A 22,505-nucleotide genomic window follows, 5' to 3' on the forward strand; every position below is an offset into this window, starting at 1 on the left:
GGCCCTAAGACCCCAGAAGAACGGGCCGCCACCACCAAGAAGTATGACATACGTGTGGAAGACCATGAGCCTTACCTGGCTGGTAGCATGGGGTGTGGTACCTGCCGCAGCTCTCTGACCCGTCGCAGCGGGAGGGGGTCCCTGCTGTGACTGGGACCACTGGACCCCAACCATCGCAGCGGGAGTGGGGTCCATGCTGTGACTGGGACCACCTGGCCTGAGGTTGGACCAGGGAACTGACAATGTTGGCACCTACATGTGTGTCAGGATCCATGTGGATACGTCCCCCGCACCTGTTTCTTGGACTGTCGTGTAAGCAGCTCTTCAGCTTCACAGCCTTCCTGATCATGTTCTGGGTGGGAAGAAGTACCCAGCCTATCAGCCTGTGGGGCCAAAGCCGTGTCTTTACAATAATCTGCACCTGGAACCACGTGGCGATCCCACCAAAGAACCTGTGGCTCACAAGATCTGAGGAGGCTTCCTGGGCTTCTCTGCCCTCTAACTAGGATTTCCTCATCCCTAGAAATTTAACCTTAATGAAATCCCTAATAAAACTCGGTGCTGTGGGGAAAACGTCTCAGGTCAGGAGAGCACACGGGAGGTCTAACAGGATGTGACCAGTGCTGGTTGTCTCCAGTGGCTCTGCAGGGAAGGAAGCCCTGCCCCGAGCGTGGGCGCTGCTTTGGGAGGGTAGGCACATTTGATCTCTGTCTGGTCAGTGTCTGAGACCACCTTTGCCCAGTTGAGAATCTGCACTCTTGACGGGCTTCTGGGGGTCTCCTGCAGCTCTCATCAGCCTGGCCTGGGAACCTCCCCTTCTCACCCCTCCCCACCCCATGTTGTTGGGTCAGTAGGATACCTCAGCCTTGGGGCTGGAGCCAGCTGTGGCTGCCCAGGGACTTGTAGGCAGTTGAGGCACACCCGCTCCTGGCCAGGCTGGCTGTGGGAGAGGCAGCCTTCTGGTGAGGGGCTGTGGGCCACTGCGTTCAGGCTGCCTTGGAGGGCTCCATGGTGCATCCTGGCGGTGTTCCCTGGGCGCAGGGCTCTGAGTCCTTCTCGGCTTGGGAAGGTCATGTGGCCACGTGTGTCTAGTTCTGCAGCTTCTTTGTCTGCGGGTTCGGGTCTGTTTTTTTTTTTGTTTTTTTTTTTTGATGATCTTGCGGTTTTCTCTAGATTGTTCCCAAATTTTCTGTTCTTCCATCCCAAGGTGGGAGGTGCGCGGTGCACAGCCTGGATGTGGAATACCCAGAGGGCGGGTGGGCGGGCCAGCTCGCTGCCCCTTTCCCCTGCCAGCTGCTGAGACAGGTGGGAATTCCTGTAGCAAAATCAAGCCAGCCAGGAGTGGGGAAGGGCTTTTTACTTTGACATCTCCAAGTTCCACGTTGAGGTGGAGAGAAGTTCATTTTTCCCCTTCCTCCCAAGGTGTGAAAAGGTTTTCTCAAAGGCGTAGGAAGCCCAGCCTTCTGTCACCCCCCAGCATGTGCTGGCAAAGAGTGAGGCGTGCTGTCCCTGCTGTTTGGTGCAGAGCACCCAGGCCGTTTGGCACCAGCACCTCACAGCTATTCAGAGATTTGCCCTCAGCGAGAGTGAGTAATTGTCTGACGCAGCCGGCTGCAATCCCTGGGACGGGAATGAATGAAACTGCCGTGAAGCAACGCCTGGCAGGGCTGGGCTGCTGGCATGTCCCTTCCAGAGCATCGGAAGCCCTGGGCGGCTGCTGGAGAATCTCGAGTCTTTCCAGAGCCATGTGTTGTTTCCTTCTCTCTCTTTGAAGGGTCCGTTTGGTCTGATCCAGGTGGCCCCAGCAGGAGGAAGTCATGCTGAGTGCTGAGCGGGCGGGAGGTTTCACCCTGGGCTTGGCAGAGCTGCAGGCAGAGGCTGGGTGCCCGCCGTGCGTGATGAAACTTGCAGGTGAATTCTGCTTAGGGTTTCATCTGTTTCCTTTGATGCACTTGGCTTCATTGTCATCCACCTGTTCATTACTGTGGGCGAAACAGGTGAACTCTCAACAAGTACCATCGAAACCAGGATCTGATCTTCATTTCCCTCGAAGCATAGTTCCCTTGCAGTGAGGGTTTTTAACTCCTGTGGGAGGGAAGCTAGTGTTTGGCAATGTAATTTCCCTGGAAGGCCCCTGTACTCCAGCTTTAAAAACACCCTTTGGTTTAGTCCCACTTTAAGCATTAAGATTAACGCAAATTGAGAAAATTCAAGGAAGGAGAAAAACACATTAAAAATGGAAAATGGGCTGGGTGCGGTGGCTCATGCCTGTAATCCCAGCACTTTGGGAGGCCGAGGCAGGTGGATCACTTGAGGCCAGGAGTTTGATACCAGCCTGGCCAATGTGGTAAAACCCTGTCTCTACTAAAAATATAAAATATTAGTTGGGCGTGGTGGTGCGTGCCTGTAATCCCAGCTACTTGGGAGGCTGGGAGAATCGCTTGAACCCGGGAGGCAGAGGTTACAGTGAGCCAAGATCGCGCCATTGCCCTCCAGCCTGGGCGACAGAGCAAGACTCCATCTAAAAAAAAAAATGGACGAAAAGGAAAATGGCTGTCATTTGCATGTGTAACTCCGCTTGCTGATTGCTAGTTGTGCTCTCTTGGTTGTGCACTCTTTGATTGGAAGAGTGTTGACTGTATGGCATGGGTTTCTCCCTGTGTGTTCTCACAATGGCTGGGAGGCGGCGGCAGTGCAGGGGACTCGGACTGTGAGTCGGGGCTGTTGACAATGGAAGTGGTAATAGGATACTCTTCCCCTTATCGGCTGTTAGGCGGCTCGAGTGTCCCCTTTGCAGTGCGGTTTCTTTTTATTTTTATCATTGACAAAAGCACAACTCTTGTTAAAGGATAAAATAGTCACAAACAACAGCATTAAAAACCAAGAAAGCCAGAGAACACGGGCACCGTCAGCCTCACCCCCAGCTCCTGCCGGGCACTTGTGAAGAGAGGCGCTGAAGCCACTCTGCTTTTTTATAGTTAATAAAAGCAGTCAGGTCCCCGAGTAGGGGTGGTTGTGGCCCAGAGTGCGTGGGCCGGGACCAGGGCTCCAGCCGCTGTGAGCTCTACTGAGGCCCTTTGCTGACTCCAGCTCTCCTGTGACCCGAGGCAAGGGTGAGCACCAACGCCCGCCCCACCTGGGAGGGAAGCGGCAGGCCTCTCACCGGGAGGTTGGGGTGAGGCTAATTAGCACAGTCACAGTCTTTGAAGGTGAAAGAAGACAGCTGATTATCTAAAACGTTTCTCATTTAGGCTGTGATTTCTTTTCAGATTTGGAGAACAGCACCCTACTGTTCAATTCAGGCCAGAGGAGGATGACCACGTGGCCCTTTTTAGTTGTAGTGCTCTCTTGGGGCAAGGTTTTGGATGGAGGCAATGGGGCAGGAGCCGTCTGAATGTGGGTACTTTCCAGAGATCTTGCTCCTGTAGCGTTGGGGTGAAACGAGGTGCCCCAGGCCACACTGGTTCAGTTTCCTTGTGGCGTTAAGTAAAGACCTGGAGCAGCAGCTCTAACACTTGTTTCCCATGGCTCAGCATTTTATGTGGGGCGGGCACAGTGGTGTGAGTCTCGCAGAAACCTGCGTGGTGAGCCGCACACCTTTGTTCCTGTCAGCCCTGGCCCATCCCTGCCGAGGTGGCGCGACCTGCTCTCACAGGCAGCCTGGTGCGGGGTCATGTGATACACGGGGACGGGGCTGGGTGGGTCACCAGCCTCACCCCCCTCAGTTCTTAGTGAGGAACAGACGGGCAGAGAGCTGGATGGTGCGCCAGACTGGGCTGGTGCCGAGTGGGCTAGAGCTGGGTGTCAGTGGCCCATGCCCCAGTCATTCTGGCCTGTGGCCTCTGTGCAGGATGGGGTGCCCCTGCCCCTCACCTGCCCCGCCCTCACCCATGCCCCAGTCATCCTGGCCTGTGGCCTCTGTGCAGGATGGGGTGCCCCTGCCCCTCACCTGCCCCGCCCTCACCCGGCTCACAGGCCCGCGATGCCTGACTGCCCACGCAGTCACCTTAGAGGCACCTTCCCTCTAAGGCAGATGTCCCTCAGGCTTTGGCCCTGGCTATTGATATCTCAGCTCTGATTCACCCTTGACCTTTATTTCCTGATTTCTGTCCTTGGCTCTGGAGCCCTCCTCCTGTGGACCTGTTGGGTACACGTGTGACGCTTCAGAACGCGCAAGTCCCAGGTCACACTTGTTGGACCATCACTTTCCCCTCTCGGCCTGTTTACTCAGGAGCCCAGCAACAAACGGGAGCTTCTGTGCTGCTGTCCATGCATGCAGCCCGGGAGCTGGGCTCATCCCTAGGACACCGTGTTCCTCCCGCTGTCTGCTCACGCCTGTCTGTGTAGATGTGGCTCTAACATGTCTCCTTTCCTGGTTCATTGCTCGTCTGTTCTCACGTGGCTGTGCCGCCAGCCTGTCCTGGGGGTCCTCGTCCCAGCACGTGGCTCTATGCTTTATGTCATCCTGAGTCTGCCCTGCTCTGCCGCCTGGTCCAGATGGGAGCCATTTCCCTCTGTGAAATGTTCCCTCTGGAGGCGCTGGTCTCCCCGACTGCCCTCCTGCCTCTCCTGTGGCCGTCGGCTGCAGTAAAGGTGCTGGTAGAGGGTGTGAGCCTTCTGTTCATAGAGTGCCAGGCTCCGTCCCATGCTGCCTCTGTGCCCTTGATGCTGGCAGCACACCGGCTGTCCTGTGGCCTGGGTAAAGGGTGGCCTCGTCTTGGCCTCAGAAACAGTAGGGCTCAGGCTGTGGCCCACGCCTGGGGCTCCCCATCCCCCCCGCGTGTCCTGGTGTCTTTACTTGGCTCGCCGGCCTCTGGGCTCCCCAGGCGGCAGGCGGTTCTCAGCCATACTCTCCGTCCTCATGCTTTGTTTATGCCCTGGCAGAGCTGCTCAGGTGGCCAGCCCATGGGACCCCTGTGCACCCTGCTGACCCCAGCATATGTCAGCAGCGCCATCCGGGAGATGTGGCATCAGCACAGCATTCTTCTTGTCTCTGCCCGTTCTTCCTTCCTTGCCTTTATTTATTTTTTTTAATTTTTATTTATTTATTTTTTTGAGACGGAGTCTCGCTGTATCACCCAGGCTGGAGTGCAGTGGCCGGATCCCAGCTCACTGCAAGCTCCGCCTCCCGGGTTTTTACGCCATTCTCCTGCCTCAGCCTCCCGAGTAGCCGGGACTACAGGTGCCCGCCACCTCGTCCGGCTAGTTTTTTGTATTTTTTAGTAGAGACGGGGTTTCACCGTGTTAGCCAGGATGGTCTCGATCTCCTGACCTCGTGATCCGCCCGTCTCGGCCTCCCAAAGTGCTGGGATTACAGGCTTGAGCCACCACGCCCGGCCCCTTGCCTTTATGTGTCTCCTTTTTTCTCTTCCACACGGGGTCCACAGGGGATAGCCACATCCCCAGGCCTCTTGGTTGGTGGATCTTCTTCCTCCTGCTGGGCTCAGAGCTGTGCCACCCCCACCTGCACTGCAGAGAAGCTCAGACCCCTCTCTGACTTGAGACGCTGGAGCCTCAGCCCCCCGCTTCCCAGGCCAGTGCCCCTTCAGGTCCCTGCAAAGCCACTGCTTTTCGTGGTCTCTCCTGCTGCTGCTGAGCCCGTGGGCTGCTTGGTGGCTTGGGAGCTACATACAATTTTATTTTGTCTGGTTTGTTTTCAGGCTTTCTGTGGCGGGAACTGTGTCTCTTGCATCTTTTTTTTTTTTTTTTTTTTTTTTTTTGAGACGGAGTCTCGTTCTGTCCCCCAGGCTGGAGTGCAGTGGTGCCATCTCGGCTCACTGCAAGCTCCACCTCCTGGGTTCACATCATTCTCCTGCCTCATTCTCCCAAGTAGCTGGGACTACAGGTGCCTACCACCAGGCCCAGCTAATTTTTTTTGTATTTTAGTAGAGATGGGGTTTCACTGTGTTAGCCAGGATGATCTTGATCTCCTGACCTCGTAATCTGCCTGCCTCGGCCTCCCAAAGTGCTGGGATTACAGGCGTGAGCCACTGTGCCCGGCTGTCTCTTGCATCTTTTATGTATCAGTACGTTGGGCAAATGGGAGATGCATGATGGATGTTTTTTGGTTAATTGAGAAATGGTTAATTTTATGTAAAAGCATAAATAGTGATAACAGAACTATATTTGGGAGGGACTAGACTTCTAAAATTGGGTTCTGTCTGTAGGGCTAATCTTCCCTTTCCCTTTTCTTCATCTCACAGATTTTCTTTTGATATTGTGGAGATTGCTGTGTGTGACTGCGTTTTTGCTGCTGTTAGAAGTTGATTCCTTTTTTTCTTTGTGAGACAGAGTCTCTGTCACCTGGGCTGGCGTGCAGTGGCACGATCTTGGCTCACTGCAACCTCTGCCTCCTGGGTAAAGCAATTCTCGTGCCTCAGCCTCCTGAATAGCTGGGACTACAGGTGCGTGCCATTATGCCTGGCTACTTTTGTATTTTTAGTGGAGATGGGGTTTCACTATGTTGGCCAGGCTGGTCTCGGACTCCTGACCTCTGGCGACCCACCCACCTTGGGCTCCCAAAGTGCTAAGATGACAGGTGTGAGACACTGTGCTAGGCCCTAGAAATTGATTCTAATCCTTTTAGATCTTGTAGGTTTCCTGTGTTTGAAATTCTTAAATTAACAGGGAATTTTTTTTTTTTTTTTTTTGAGACACAGTCTTGCTTTGTCACCCAGGCTGGAGTGCAGTGGCACAATCTTGGCTCACTGCAACCTCTGCCTCTGGGGTTCAAGCGATTCTCCTGCCTCAGCCTCCCAAGTAGCTGGGATCACAGGTGCCGCCACCACACCCAGCTTATTGTATTTTTAGTAGAGATGGGGTTTTGCCATGTTGGTCAGGCTGGTCTCAAACTCCTGACCTCAAGTTATCCGCCTGCCTCAGCCTCCCAAAGTGCTGGGATTACAAGCGTGAGCCACTGTGCCTGGCCATGGATCATTAACCTCTTTTCTAGCGTCTTACCTCTGTGTGGTGGTTCACGATTAATAAAGGGCTTTTGCGAGCTTTTGTTCGGCCTTGGGAGGTACGTGGGCTCCCTGCTCCTCTCTCCTGTGGGAACTGTTCCCTTTGGGTGAGGGGCGCACCCCGGAGGTGTCACACACACCTGAACGTGAGCGCAGTCACTGTCATGCAAAGCTGAGCTGTGCAGAATGAGCTCGGAATAGCAATCAGAAGGCTCGGTGATGGCGGATTGTTTAAGCTGGAATACTGTAATGCTGCTGTCTGTTTACAGCTGTGAGGTCACTACATGGGCTGCTGAGAGCATTTTAAAACGCTGCCGTGTGGTGTGGCCCGCTGCACTCCCAGGCTCGGTGGTGTGGCCCGCTGCACTCCCAGGCTCGGTGGTGTGGCCCGCTGCTCCCAGGCTCGGTGGTGTGGCCTGCTGCTCCCAGGCTGCAAACTCGTACAGCACCTGACTGTGCTGAATACTGCAGGGAACTGTACACAGTGGTGTTTGCACATCTAAGCATAGAAAAGGTACAGTAAAAATACACTATCAGCCGGGCGCGGTGGCTCACGCCTGCAATCCCAGCACTTTGGGAGGCTGAGGTGGGTCAATCACGAGGTCAAGAGATCGAGACCATCCTAGCCAACATGGGGAAACCCCATCTCTACTAAAAATACAAAAATTAGCCGGGCGTGGTGGCGGGCACCTGTAGTCCCAGCAACTTGGGAAGCCAAGGCAGGAGAATTGCTTGAACCCGGGAGGCGGAGGTTGCAGTGAGCCAAGATTGTGTCACTGCACTCCAGCCTGGGTGACAGAGTGAGACTTCGTCTCCAAAAAAAAAAAACAGAAATTGTATATATACACACACACGTATATATACCCATATATATACATGTAAACACACACACATACATATGTAAAATCATTTTATGGGCCCACTATCATCATGTGGTTCCTCATTGACCGGAATGTTCTATGATATAGGACTATAGTGCGATACACGGTCATGAACAGATTGATAAGTGAGGTGGAGGATGATGCCTGTGAAGGACAGACATAGGAACCACAATCGTCTTGTGTTCAAGCTCTCTTTGAGGGCTGTGTTGCCTTGGTTTACAGATGAGGACGTGGACCGAGGTCAGGGGCTGCCAGGTTGGTACTGGGGTGTGGAGCTGGGCCTTGTGTGGTCCCCACCTGCGAGCGAAGGTGATTAGTGTTTACCTTACAGTCCAAGGTTAGGTGAAAAATAACACCTTGTTCTTGAAAGATAAAAGCTAGATGTGACTATTTCGATCATTGAAGCATTTCTGTGTGAAATTACCTTTGTTTTTTGGTGGCAGTGGCACGATTGCGGCTCACTGCAACCTGCACCTCCCAGGCTCAAGTCATCCTCCCACCTCAGCCTCGTGAGTGGCTGGGATTACCTGTGCACGCCACCACGCCCGGCTAATTTTTGTAGTTTTTGTAGAGTTGAGGTCTCGCCATGTTGTCCGGGCTGGTCTCGAACTCTTGGGCTCAAACAGCCCTCCTTCCTCGGCCTCCCTCAGCGCTAGAATTCTAGGCAGGAGCCACCACACCTGCCTGAAATCAGTTTTCATTTTGATATTTGTTTTCTTAAAATTCTTTATAATTTGCCAGAAATGTATTTTGTCAGAAACAGTTATTTTTTCACTCTGGGGTCCTGATTCTAATCAGTCATTTACTAATTCAGGAATTAAAATTTTCACTTGTCAATGCCTTTTTTCCTCTGAATGTGTGGTGGTCCTGAGGGGGTGCATTGTGCTCGCTTCTGGGGGCGGTGGTGGTCTGGCCTGGCCCCACCTGCCCCACCGTCAGGACAGGCTCTCCTGTTTCCGAGTGCTCTCCCGTCTAGGGCAACCACTGTTCTTCCTTGGGGTGGTGGTGGGGGCTCTGTGAGGTGCCCCTCGCTTTGGTTTTTGCGGCCAGCAGATGCGCTGGGAGTTGGGATTTTTCTGGGTTCCAGCAGTGGCGTGGTGGGAAGGCTCCTTTCCTGCCCTGCTGCTGCGGGGAGCCTCCAGCATGCCGGTTCCTCCGTGAAGCCTTGTACGTGCTGCGAGGTGCAGCCCAGCGTGGGTTTCACTGCCCTCCAGGAAAGGCCTGGCCCTGGTGGGCTCACTGCAGCGCAGGCACGGACCTGGGGCTGTGCTCTCAAGGGATGCCAGCCTGGAAAGGGTTGTTTTGGTGTTGAAGATCCTCTTCCGTGCCTGTCCTGTAGCCCTCGGTGTGGCGTGCCCAAGAGTGGCTTTGGACGTGGCCGCCCTCTGTGTGCTGAGCCTGTGGGGGCACGGATGCGGCTGGTTGTTTCCCAGGATACTGTTTCTTGGTGTGGAGGCAGGACTCCGGAGGGCAGAAGGGGAGCAGCCTCGCCCTCCTCGTCTGCGGAGTCGGCACGGTTACGTGGGGCCACAGGGTGACCTGCTGGCGTGGAGCTAGCGTGGTCTCGGCCTCTGCCTTGGTGCCGGCCGGCCCTCACAGCTTCTCAGAAGCCTGTGTTACCAGCGAGAGCCAAACCTGAGCTGCTGTGGTGTGGGGCCCTTCTCCCAGGGCCTCCCTCGGGTGGAGCTGCTTTTCTTGGCCTAGATTTGGCAGTGCCTGAAGGGAGCCTCAAACCAGCATCTCCTGCTTGGCAGCGGGCGAGCTTGCTCCCGAGTAGCTCGGCAGCCTGTGATTTACTGGGCTTGGAGAACATGCCCCGGGGAGGGGAAGCTGGCTTGCACGTTGCAGAGAGGCCAGCTTGGGTGGGTAGCCATGGAAAGGTGGGGCGGGTTAGGATGATTGCTGAGAAACTCCTTTTGTTTGCACCTTGTGCTGTGCCGGTTTCTAGAACAACAAAAACAGACCTGGCGGTCATTCCTCCTTTACTGTGCAGTGGTGGTTTTCTCTAATGCCTGGTGTAATTGCCTCTGTCTAGTGTATGCTTTTCAGCAGGTGGTTTTAAGTTGGTTCCCATTATGCTTCCATGAAAGTGGGCTGTGCCCCCCGTTTTATGGCCTAGCTCATGAGCACTCAAAGACCGTTGATAACTAGAATGTGCTCTCTCTGGCCGCGTCCTCCTGCCGACAGGGCCCCCGTCCTGCCAACACACCAAGCACTGGCCGCTGCACACTTTCTCAGGCGAAGACAGCCTCACTTTTAAGTGAAATAAATGGAAACAAAGCCCTGTCTTCATTGACTCGTTCCTCCCGTCGTCCCTTTTGCCCTCCTGAGCCCATGCCTGGGAAAGTGGGTAACTTTTGGGGCTTTTCTCTGTGTGTACTGACTGCCTAGCAGGCTGCCTGTGCAATTCAGCTGGAAACTGTCCCCAGGGGAGAGAGAGGAGTGGGGAGAAAAATAACCTTTGACCTGTAAACGTGTGGGGTGCTTATGGGGTGCTGGTTTCTCCCTTACTGCAGATGGTGGCTGGCCCTGGCCTTGGTGCTGTCTGCTGTGTGTGGCTGGGGACAGTGGAAGCTGGGCTGGGCCTTTCCAGGTGTGGGGCGTCCAGGCGAGTTACAAGAGACGCTGCTTGCTTTCGCGAGAACTCATCACCGCTTGTATCTTGGTCTGCTGTTGAGAATGTTGTACTACACCTCGCAGGAATTTAGTAACTAAAGAATGTTCATGTGTGAGGGCACTCTAGGAATTCACCAGTGTCTTGGATTCTTTTTATTTAGTGAGAGAAACCAGACGACGTCTTAGCCCATTGCTGAGTGACACGGGGGGACGTGTTACCCCGTTGTTGAGAGACACCGGAGAACATGGTAGCCTATTGTTGAGAGAGACCGGGGGACACGCCAGCCTGTTGTTGAGGGAGACCGGGGGACACGCCAGCCTGTTGTTGAGGGAGACCAGGGGACACGCCAGCCTGTTGTTGAGAGAGACCGGGGGACACGCCAGCCTGTTGTTGAGAGAGACCGGGGGACATGGTAGCCTGTTGTTTTAGGGAGACCGGGGGACATGGTAGCCTGTTGCTGAGAGCGGTTAGTTATTTCCCAGATCTTCGTCCTGCATCGCTGCACAGCTGCTCTTCTGGTTTAGGTTCTGGCCTTTCCCGCTGGGGTTTTCCAGCAGCCTCTGTAGCGGTCTTCGTTGTTTAGCGCGTCCTCGTTCATCCCCACGTTCTCCCTCCCGCTGCCATTGGAGTCTGGTCACATGGCCGTGGCTGCACGTGATGCGGGGGTGCCCTTCGCCTACGGGACGAGATTTCAGCTGCTCCCAGGTTTATTGTTGTGGAGCAACGAACCCCACAGCTGGTGGCGTCTGTGACAGCCGCACTCTTGCGTGGACCGACTCTGTGGCCTCGCATGGTGGGGTGCAGGGGGTGGTTTGTTACTGCCCTTCGATGCCTGGGCCTCTGCCGAGAAGACCACATGGCAGGTGCCTGGAAGGGCTGGGTGTGGCGGAGGCCCTCGACTGAAGCTGGCCCTTCCTGTGTGGCAGTCGGCTTCCCGGAGGGAGTGTCTCGAGGGGCGGTGTCTGGAGAGAGCCTGAAAGAGGGTGCCGGGCTTCCGACCTGAGATTGGAGGTCACTGGCATTGCTCCTGCCTGCCTCTGTTGGTTGTGGCAGTTGGAAGCCTACCAAGGTTGGGGGTGAGGGACCCTTGATTGTCCATCTGGCAAACTCTGTTCACCACTGATGTGGCCAGCTGGCAGCTGTGACAGCTTCCCTGTGAAGTTTCCTGTCTTCTTATCCCCCAGGCATGGTTAGGCTTCTTGTTGCACATTAGGTGGGCTTCAGGCCGTCAGCCTACCTCCCAGGGAATTTGAGTGTGTGCTGTGCCCTGCGACTGCCCCCGAACCCTGCCTCCCGTTGAGGGGAGCTCGCCTGTGCCCTACAGTTTCTGCTCAGCAAGTGTTTGCTGTGTAAACCAATGACTTAGGGTTAAAACACATACTAAGTTGGATACATCTGGATTGGTGCGAAGTAATTTAACTTTCAATTTTGTATTTCACACAAGCTAAAGATAGGGGAGAGTTCTTAAAGTGAAATGAGAACTCGTTTTGGGCAAACAAGGATCATCTCCATTCACTTGGTAGGGAACGTGTTACTATCTATTTCCCTAAAAAGAGGGGCTAAGTCTCTGACCGCCTTGGTGAATGTGTTATTCTGAGTGGCTTGGTGAGGTGGGTGCTGCCACTGCCCCGTTTTACAGACAGAGGAACGGAACGCAGAGACCCTGCTCTGCTCCGCAGGTGTGCCTGGTGGTCTTCCTGGCTGTCTCCTTTCCGTTTTGCTCATAGGTGTGGGATCTGCTCCGCAGGTGTGACTGGTGGTCTGCGTGGCTTCGCTGCTTCTCCGCTTAGCGCTTAGGAGAGCCTCCCAGCGGGCTCCGTGGAGAGAGTCTGAGTCCCCTCTCCTTTTAAGATGTTTCTATTCTACACTTAAGTAAGAGATCAGGCAGTTTACAGGGTTCATAATGCAAGTAAAAGACGCCAGTATTTAGTGAAAGCCCCTTCACCTTGGCTGAGCAGCCCCGATGGGCGGCACCTGCTGCTTCGTTTTGCCGTGTGGTGGGCGGCGGCGAGGACCCAGGCGGGGGTGGCGCGGTGTGTGGTGCCGATGGTCTGAGACAGATGCAGCCCTCACCTTGCCTGTGAGATTCTGTTTTCTGAAGGAAAGGAAATTCGTTCGCTTTTTCTTAGAAGGGCTCAGCTCTAGGATTCTTTGGTTACAGGGCTTGGATATTATGTGAATCATCAGTTTTGTCCTCCAGACTTTAAAGCAGAAGGTAAAACCTCAGGTTGAGAATTCAGGAACCAGGTTTGAGAGAAAATCTGATATTGCTGTTTGGTCTGATGGACTCCAGGTGATGACGTCCGTGTGTGTGTGCGTCGTGGGGACCCGGCTGCCGTGTGTGTGTGAGACTCGGGCTGAACCGGTCACCCTTCTGAGGATGGTTGGTGAAGCATGAATGCAGATGGAAGCCTCTGTGTGAGGTGGTTTGGCCTGTAATTTTAATCCTTTGTGTCTTTATTTATACACAGATAGTTTTTAAAAACCTACTGAGATGTCTTCTTTTTCCAGGCTAGGAGTGCCCTGAACTTAAACCTGGACACGTTTTGTGATGCCACGATGAGGGAGGGGTGGAGAGGCTGCAGCCTCCAAGAGGGGACTGGACTTATCATTGCATCCCTATTTTCAGATGAACTTTTGGGAGGTGATTTCACTAGTCCCTTACAATTATCATGTACAGAAAGTGTTTTCTTTATTATTAGGTGGTGAGTGTTTAGAATAAAAATTCTGAAAGATGTGATGAATTGTTTTTACAATTTGTGTTTTAAACTTGTAATTGTATTTGTAACATTAAAAGACTTTTTTTTTTTTTTTTAGGCACAAATATTTAAACATGGAAAACGTGAAGACTGCTTGCCCTATGGTAAGGTTTTTTTTTTTATTTTTTTATTTATTTTTATTTATTTTTTTTTTTTTTGAGGCAGAATCTCTCTCTGTCGCCCAGGCTGGAGTGCAGTGGCCGGATCTCAGCTCACTGCAAGCTCCGCCTCCTGGGTTTAGGCCATTCTCCTGCCTCAGCCTCCCGAGTAGCTGGGACTACAGGTGCCTGCCACCTCGCCCGGCTAGTTTTTTGTTTTTTTTTTAGTAGAGACGGGGTTTCACCATGTTAGCCAGGATGGTCTCGATCTCCTGACCTCATGATCCGCCGTCTCGACCTCCCAAAGTGCTGGGATTACAGGCGTGAGCCACCGTGCCCGGCCGGTAAGGTTTATTTTTAAGAGAAGGTGTCTTTGTGATGTGAGTTTGCTCATATACAATCAGGAGTCTCTCCTTCACATTTTCTTCATAGGTATAGGAACTGTATGTTGCTATGTTTGGACACTGTCTATCATTCTTTCTTTTGTTGTGGGTTTTAGTAACTGGACTTTTTTTTTTTTTTTTTTTTTTTTTGAGACTGAGTCTCTCTCTGTTGCCCAGGCTGGAGTGCAATGGCACAATCTCGACTCACTGCAGCCTCTGCCTCCTGGGTTCAAGCAATTCTCCTGCCTCAGCCTCCTGAGTAGCTGGGATTATAGGCGCCCACCACCACGCCCAGCTAATTTTTGTATTTTTTTTCTTTTTTTTGAGACAGAGTCTTGCTCTGTCGCCCAGGCTGGAGTGCAGTGGCACTATCTTGGCTCACTGCAAGCTCTGTCTCCTGGGTTCACGCCATTCTCGTGCCTCAGCCTCCTGAGTAGCTGGGACTACAGGCACCGCCACCACACCCTGCTAATTTTTTGCATTTTTAGTAGAGACGGTGTTTTACCATGTTAGCCAGGATGGTCTCGATCTCCTGACCTTGTGATCCGCCCACCTCAGACTCCCAAAGTTCTGGGATTACAGACATGAGCCACTGCGCCCGGCCTAATTTTTGTAATAGAGATGGCGTTTCACCATGTTGGCCAAGCTGGTCTTGAACTCCTGACCTAGTGATCTGCCTGCTTCGGCCTCCCAAAGTGCTGGGATTACAGGCGTCATAACTGGACTTTTTGTCGCTCTCCTAGTCCTGTCATAAAGAGGGATTGCTGCTCCCTCCCTCGTGAGGGAGGTCTGGGCAAAGCCTGTGTTACGATCGGAGGTTGTTACGATCGGAGGTTGTTACGATCGGAGGTTGTTACGATCGGAGGTTGGACCTGGCTTTTGGGACCCAGTAGCAGCCACAACCACCACCTCTTTTGCCTTCTCCTGATTCTCTTAATGTATTCTTTTTGAGACTGGGTCTTACTGTGTCTCCCAGGCTGGAGTACCGTGGCATGACACAGCTTGCTGCAGCCTCGACCTCCAGTGCTGAAGCCATCGTCCCACCTCAGCCTCCTGAGTGGCTGGGACTACAGGCGAGCTTTACCATGCCCGACTAATTTTTGTACTTTTTTTTTTTTTTTTGAGACAGAGTCTCGCTCTGTATCCCGGGCTGGACTGCAGTGGCCGTATCTCAGCTCACTGCAAGCTCCGCCTCCCGGGTTTACGCCATTCTCCTGCCTCAGCCTCCGGAGTAGCTGGGACTACAGGCGCCCGCCACCTCGCCCGGCTAGTTTTTTGTATTTTTAGTAGAGACGGGGTTTCACCGTGTTAGCCAGGATGGTCTTGATCTCCTGACCTCGTGATCCGCCCGTCTCGGCCTCCCAAAGTGCTGGGATTACAGGCTTGAGCCACCGCGCCCGGCTAATTTTTGTACTTTTTGGAGCAGTGGAGTCTTGCTGTGTTGTCCAGGCTGGTCTTGAACTCCTGGGCTCAAGTGATCTGCCCTGCCTTGGCCTCCCAAAGTGCTGGGCTTAAAGGTATGAGCTACCACGTCTGGCCCAATTCTCTTAATTTTAGATTGAACCTCAATTTCTGAAAATAAGGGCAGAGTTTCTCTCCATGCAGAGATTTACCATCTGGAAGAAGAAACTTCTTAGAGCCTTTGTGTTTTAGAAGCTATCTGAATATCAAATTTGAATAACTTTCTTTTTTTCAAAGTTTTTCATTATGGAAAATTTGAAACATGTATAAAGAAGGGAGAGTGGTGCATACGCCCTGTGTCCCTCTCAGGAGTGTGCGAGTTCTCATGTGCGGCCCGTTTCATCCCTGCACCGCGCAGGAGGGACACGCAGTGCTATCTCACCTGCGTGTGCTTCCATGTATGTCTCAGGAGTGTACGAGTTCTCATGTGCGGCCTGTTTCATCCCTGCACCGCGCAGGAGGGACACGCAGTGCCATCTCACCTGCGTGTGCTTCCATGTATGTCTCTGGAAGGTGGGGCCCTTAATGTCCTCACCACACCTGAAAACGTGAGCAGCAGTTGCCAGGCCCTGTTGGCGGGAGGAGTGTCCTTGGTGACGTGAACACAGACCTCCTCCCTCTTGGGCTGTCATGCTTGTCACCCACGCTCGTCCTGCCCACTGTCGGAGCCTTCTGAGAAGTTACTCAGATGCTCTTACAGCTGACCTGGTTTTATAGGCAAGCATTATGAGTTAAACAGTACCTCTGCCTGAGGTCATGGCGCCCACCTAAAACTGGTGAATGTTCACTTTCTGTCATTTCCCAGCCTCCAGGCAGAGCTTCCCGCAGGGTCCTGCAGCTCCAGCCCCCATCCCCCTGCCCTGTCCCCACCCCACTGCCCCTTCCTCCATCTCCTTGTCTTCCATCACCTCACCTAACTCTCAGCTCTGTCTTCAGCTTCTTTACTCCTCTCCGTTGTCAGCTGGTTGCAGTCTTGTCCATTTCACCTCCAGCCCATCTCTGAAGCCGCCATGCACGTCCACCCCAGCCTTTGTCTGTCCCGGGAATGCTGTCCTCCTGGCCTCAGCTTGCCTCCACAGCCCCCCGGGCGTCTCCTGCTCGCAGGCTCTGCCTGTCCTGCTGTGCCCAGCGCTGCCTTGAGCCTCCCCTTGGCTCAGCCTCTTGTCCTGCTATTGTCGTTGCTGCATGACACCGAGTGATTCCCCCTGAAAAACAGAGCAAGCCACAGGAACCTGTGTGTTCTCCCCAGCCGCAGTGTGCCCGTGGCCTGCATGGTCTCTGTGGCTGCAGCGTGCCCGTGGCCTGTGTGGTCTCTGTGGCTGCAGCGTGCCCATGGCCTGTGTGGTCTCTGTGGCTGCAGCATGCCCATGGCCTGTGTGGTCTCTGTGGCTGCAGTGTGCCCGTGGCTGGTTGGGCCTTTGTGTGTGCTGCCCCCCTTCAGGTTGGCTCCTGCTCTCCTGACCTCCACCACTGTTGCTTCACAGCAAGGAAGTTGAGTAGGTTCAACTCCAGCAGCTCTTGGTTCACAATTTGGGATGATGGGGGTCTCGGTGATGTCTCCTGCCTCGAGGCCCCTGTGGAGCCGGCTGTTGGCTTCAGGGACACAGGTGGTGCAGTCAGAAGATGCCTGCAACCCTCCCCACGCTGAGTCCGGCTCTTGTTTGCAGCTGCCACCGTCCTCAGGTGCCTCGATGACTGCAAACTCCCCGAGAGCAACCAGACCCTGCTGCGGAAGCTGGGGGTGAAGCTTGTGCAGCGACTGGGGCTGACCTTCCTGAAGCCGAGGGTGGCGGCATGGAGGTAGGCACCGTGAGGGCGGCGCCTGGGGAAGGGTGCTGTGGGGGGCAGGTGCCATTGATGGGGGTGCAGGTGCTGTTGGGGCAGGTGCTGTGGGGAGGCAGGTGCCATTGATGGGGGTGCAGGTGCTGTTGGGGCAGGTGCTGTGGGGGGCAGGTGCCATTGATGGGGGTGCAGGTGCTGTTGGGGCAGGTGCTGTGGGGAGGCAGGTGCCCTGTTGTGGGGTGGGGAGGCAGGTGCCATGGTTCTGGACGCAGTCGGGGGCACTGTCTGGCCGGTGCTGTGGCTTTCGGGTCCAGTGGTGATGGCAGAGAAGGTGCGTTAGTAACAAGTGTTTTCTGCTTTTGTTCATTTCTTTAATCCCAGAAGTGTTTCTGATTTTGAGAGGAATGGTTTTCTTTTGGTTATTTTCTGACTCTGCATCTCCCAGTTGGAGGAACTGCAGCTGGTGTGACAGGTGGGCGGCGTGTGCGCGTCGTGTCGCTCGGAGTCGGCGCGGCCTCCCTGGTGTGGCGGCGTGTGCGCGTCGTGTCGCTCGGAGTCGGCGCGGCCTCCCTGGTGTGGCGGCGTGTGCGCGTCGTGTCGCTCGGAGTCGGCGCGGCCTCCCTGGTGTGGCGGCGTGTGCGCGTCGTGTCGCTCGGAGTCGGCGCGGCCTCCCTGGTGTGGCGGCGTGTGCGCGTCGTGTCGCTCGGAGGCGGCGCGGCCTCCCTGGTGTGGTGGCGTGTGCGCATCGTGTCGCTCGGAGGCGGCGCGGCCTCCCTGGTGTGGCGGCGTGTGCGCGTCGTGTCGCTCGGAGGCGGCCTCCCTGGTGTGGTGGCGTGTGCGCGTCGTGTCGCTCGGAGGCGGCCTCCCTGGTGTGGTGGCGTGTGCGCGTCGTGTCGCTCGGAGGCGGCCTCCCTGGTGTGGCGGCGTGTGCGCGTCGTGTCGCTCGGAGGCGGCGCGGCCTCCCTGGTGTGGCGGCGTGTGCGCGTCGTGTCGCTCAGAGGCGGCGCGGCCTCCCTGGTGTGGCGGCGTGTGCGCGTCGTGTCGCTCAGAGGCGCTGCGGCCTCCCTGGTGTGGACGCGCTGTGGGGAAAGCTGCATCTGATCTGTGATGAGTCTGAGTGACAGGCTCCCTTTCAGAGACTGTCGGAGAAAGTGCAGCCACCTTTCTTGCTGCGGTGTTGGTGGCTGGTTTCTCAGTGCTGCTGTGGGGAATGTTCAGTGCTGTACCAGGCAGAGTTTTCTGGAGAAGCAGCCCACAGGATGTGTGCATCGGCGAGGCTGTGAGCTGGAGACCAGGAGAGCTCATGGTGGTTCTTGGCCAAAGACCTCAGGGTGGAGACCCAGGAAGAGCTGATTGGTTTTAGTCTGAAGACAGAACAAGGCCAGCTGAGAGATTGCCAGGCAGGAGGGCTTCCCTCGTCCTCGGGGAGGGCCGGCCTTTTGTTCTGCTGGGGCCTTCCGCTGGCTGAACGAGGCCCCCTGCATTCGGCAGGATTCCCTGCCTGACTTTATCTACAGATTCACATGCTTTGCTCGTCCAGAGCCCCTCACATAAGCACTGGAAGCAGGTGTGATGAAATAGCGGGGCGCCCCATGGCCCAGTCAGCTTGACGTGTAAAGTTAAGCATCGCAAGTACTGAAGTGTTGATGGGGAAAATAATCCAGAATTCCTAGTTCTCTCGATAATGATGTACGTGTTGCTACATACATTTCACGTAATTCTAACGTGGCTGGGTTTTAGTCCCTGTTCTTGTGTTTATTTTTCTCTTCCATCTTCCTGTACGTTTGCTTTTTCTTATGTATTTCTAACTTTTTTCCATTTTTATCTCCTCGGTTGGATTTTCATTGTCTCTTTTAGTACCATTCTTTTCTTGGTTACCTTCTGTTAAAGAGGATGGACTTACGCTCTGGGGGCTGTTAGATTCCTGGTTCTTCTCACTCTTCCTGCCCAGCCTTGGCTTGAGGCTTTGTTAGGGTGGGTCTGTCTCAGCTCTTTTCCTCCAGGGATGGGTCTTTCCTCCACAGCAGGGTCCTTGCTTTAAGTCTGTAGCCTCTCGGGGTCTTCGGTGGAAGTCACGGCTTTCCCTCCCGTCCTGCTGGGCCCTCTGAGGGTTGCAAAGTCTCCAAGTTCTCTGCAGCACTCAGCCTCCCAGCTATTCTCTGACAGGTGCGTCTGAGTCTCGCCTTGTGCTTCCTCGTCTTGGGGTGCCCAGGGATCCACGGGAATTTTGGGGCAGAGTTTTGGGGCCCTTTCTCAGCAGCTCTCTTCTCCTCTCCTCTCCCCCAAATATGAACCCTCCACCCAGTGAGGCTGCTGCTCCCTGGGCCGTTTCCCTGGTACAGTTTAGAAAGTACCCCTGCGGGGAGGAGGTGGAGGTGGTGCACCTGCAGTTTTCCCTGGTTGGGGATTGTTGCCCTACCTTGGTTGCCATCACCTGCTGGCCTACAGTGGCTTTACGCCTTCTTTCCGAGTCTCACCGTTGTTGAGGTCAGGGGGGGCACGTACGGAAGCAGCCTGAGGTCTTTGTCTTTGTGGTGCTATCTGATCTTTGTGAGGTGGCTGAGCTGCGCACTTCCATGAGGAGAGTGGCGGCTGCGGTGCACGTGCCTGTGGGGCGTTAGGGGAGACTGGGGTCTGGGGTGTGCACCTGCCTGTGGTACATTAGGGGAGACTGAGGGCCGGGGCGTGCCTGCCTGTGGGGCATTAGGGGAGAGTGAGGGCTGGGGTGTGCCTGCCTGTGGAGTTTAGGGGAGACTGGGGGCCGGGATGTGCCTGCCCATGAGGCATTAGGGGAGAGTGGGGGCCAAGGTGTACCTTGGAGTCTAGGGGAGACAAGGGGCTGGGGTGTGCCTGCCTATGGGGTGTTAGGGGAGACTGGGCCCGGGGTGTGCACCTGCCTGTGGGGCGTTAGGGGAGAGTGGGGGCCGGGGTGTGCCTCCTCGTGAGGCATTAGGTGTCTTGCTGGGTGCCTGACGGTCTCTGTCAGAGTCTTATGATGGCTGATGATACTCTATTCATCCTAGTTACCCCACATAACAGTGCACCCTTAAATTTAGTAGCTTGAACAGTGTACTTTTTCCTCACAGTTTCAGTGGGTCTGGAATCTGGATGTGGCTCAGCCAGGTCCCCAGCCAGGGTCTCTCCTGAGGCTTTGTGAAGGTGCCAGCCTGGCCACTGCCATCTCAAGGCCTGCGTCGGGGGGTTCTGCTTCCATGCTCCTCATGGGTTCCGTCGGGACCCGGCGCCTTGTGGGCTGTTGGCAGGGACCCCTTTGAAGTCCTTACCACATGGGCCCCTCCGCAGGGCAGCGCACAGCATGGCAGCTGGCTTCGTTGGAGGCTGAGAGGCGGGGGGAATCCGCGGCTGTTTGAGAGGTGGCAACTCTCGCCAGACTCTGCGTATTCTGTTCTTTGGGAGGGAATCATTGGGCCCATGCCACACCCTGTGTGAGAGGAACGCCAGGAGGCGGGGGTCACGAGGCCATCTTGGAGACCCCCACTCTCCTTGTTTCCTGGACTTGGAAACGGAGTGCCAGAGAGCTAGAGCTAGGATGAGTCATTTGAGGCAGGTTGATGGTGTCAACATCAGTGTGTGAGTTCTGGTTCTGCCTCCGAAGCCCAAGTTGTTTGTCCTCTGCAAAGCTGTCTCAGGCTACAGCCACAGCAGCTGCCCTGAACTCTCACTGGACTCCTTTTCTGCATGAGGCCCAGTAAGTGGGACCCACAGCCAGGCTGCCTGCCCTGCGCTCACCCTTGGCAGGAGCAGTCGTGTTCGAGGGGCCCTTGCTCAGTGCGGGACTGGGCTGCTCAGTACTCTCACTGCTCTCACATACTCTCACTGCTCCTCACACAGCTTCTGAGTAGGTCTGCGTTCCCGTTTTATAGCGGGGGAAGTGGAGGCGTGGAGTGGCTCAGGAGCTGTGCAGACTCACACAGCAAGCAGGCGTAGAGCAGGCCTGACCAGGAGCCGGGTCCCGGGGCCTGTGCCGTGGGCCCTGTCGGGGATGACGATGCAGGTGCCCACGTGGGTGTGAAGAGGGCTACACGTTGCTGCCTTTTGAGGGGCATTCGGGAGGCAGGATCTGTAGGAACTGGTGACGGGTGAGACGCAGCTCCTGGCGATGAAGGGGCCATGTGTGGCCCTGGTGGTGGCAGTGGTGGCTGTTCAGGAAACAGAGGGTCCCGGAGGCCGGGTGCTTCCCCGGGGAAGGTGCTGGTCCTGTCGTCTGTGTACCCATCATCATGCCTTCTCTTCTGACTTTCCATAATCAAAACTGGACAGCAGGTGAGGACGCTGTGGAATCGGGGCGTGCGTTGTGGCTCACACCAGGGTCGTCCCGGCAGTTTGTGCTTACGGCGGCGCCTCCGGGTTTCCCCTTCTTATCCAGTTTCTGCAAAGTGCGTGGAATTTTCACAGGCATCCTTTAAGATTCAGTGACAGTAAATGACTGATTTCAGTCTTCAGGATGCTGTGAGCTGCAAAGCCGATCTGAGGATGCTTTGTTTGCACAGGTATCAGCGTGGCTGCCGATCCTTGGCTGCAAATCTGCAGCTTCTCACTCAGGGCCAGAGCGAGCAGAAGCCGCTCATCCCGACCGAGGATGCCGACGAAGATGACGACGTCCCAGAGGGCGTGGAGAGCGTGATAGGTGCGTGGGGTCTAAGCGGCAGCCTCTGCTCTTGGGCATCGTCAGGCAAATTCCCCTCCACTCCAGGACCACACTTCCTTCTTCCCTTCCTGGTGCCAGCACTGTCTGGCCACCAGTTCCCTTTGGCCAGTGCACGGTCACTGCCTGTCCTCTGGCTCCTGAACCCAGGCCTGTCCCTGCCTGTGGACAGTCTTCCTGTGTGCCATAGAAGCCCTTTTTCCCACCGTCTCCGTACCTTCCTGACCTGGGCAGCTGGGCGTGTCCTCAGGAAACAGTTCTCCCAGGAAATTGAGTTGGGGTCCCTGGGGCTCAGGTCTCTGGCTCCTTGGCCCCTAAACCCTGCTCAGTTCCTTACCTCAGGAGCCGTTTCAAACTCCCTTAAACCACATTACACCTTGCAGGGATCTCCATCCACTGCCCTGTTCTCCTCCTGTGGGGTCTCCTGCTGCACAGAGACAGTTAGAGCTGTCAGCGGAGCCCCTCACGGCGGCCATCCTGGGACTGGCTGCTGTCCACACACTGTCCTGCCCTCCTGCTGTGGGTTGGTTGAGGTCTTCCCTGGACCCAGGCAGGGCCTCCTCATGTCCCCTCCCTGTGAGGCCCCCATCCTCCCAGTGTCCCCAGCTTCCTGATGGGCGGGCGGGGCCACGCTGCCTGTGCTGTGCCGCTCTCTGCTCACATCCCCTCCGCTCCCTCCAGGGCCGGTTTCTGCCCAGAGTCATCTGCACCCCACCTCGACCGTGACCATCAGGGCGCCTGCGGCGCCATTGCCAGCCCCGAGCCAGCATGCACTCTGGCCCTTCCCTTGACCTTTGCTTCTCAGAGCCCTCCCTGGTTGCGTGGTAGGCGCCCGCATCTGTGCTGGGCGGCTCCAAGTCCCGGGCGGGGTCCTGGGTCTGCCCTTTCCCCATGTC

At 55.4% G+C, this 22,505-nt stretch overlaps 1 protein-coding gene across 2 annotated transcripts in view; it reads left to right on the plus strand.

Moving 5' to 3' along the window:
• Nucleotides 1–22,505, plus strand: part of TBCD (tubulin folding cofactor D) — a 183,903-nt gene that overhangs the window by 27,562 nt on the left and 133,836 nt on the right. For both annotated transcript variants that reach the window (XM_008013393.3, XM_073005522.1), the window contains exons 8-10: nucleotides 13,278–13,323; nucleotides 16,829–16,961; nucleotides 21,455–21,591. In XM_008013393.3, coding sequence (XP_008011584.3) covers nucleotides 13,278–13,323; nucleotides 16,829–16,961; nucleotides 21,455–21,591 — 316 coding nt within the window. The remainder of the gene's footprint in view (nucleotides 1–13,277; nucleotides 13,324–16,828; nucleotides 16,962–21,454; nucleotides 21,592–22,505) is intronic.

Source organism: Chlorocebus sabaeus, chromosome 16 (assembly GCF_047675955.1).
Source record: "Chlorocebus sabaeus isolate Y175 chromosome 16, mChlSab1.0.hap1, whole genome shotgun sequence".
Lineage (NCBI taxonomy): Eukaryota > Metazoa > Chordata > Mammalia > Primates > Cercopithecidae > Chlorocebus > Chlorocebus sabaeus.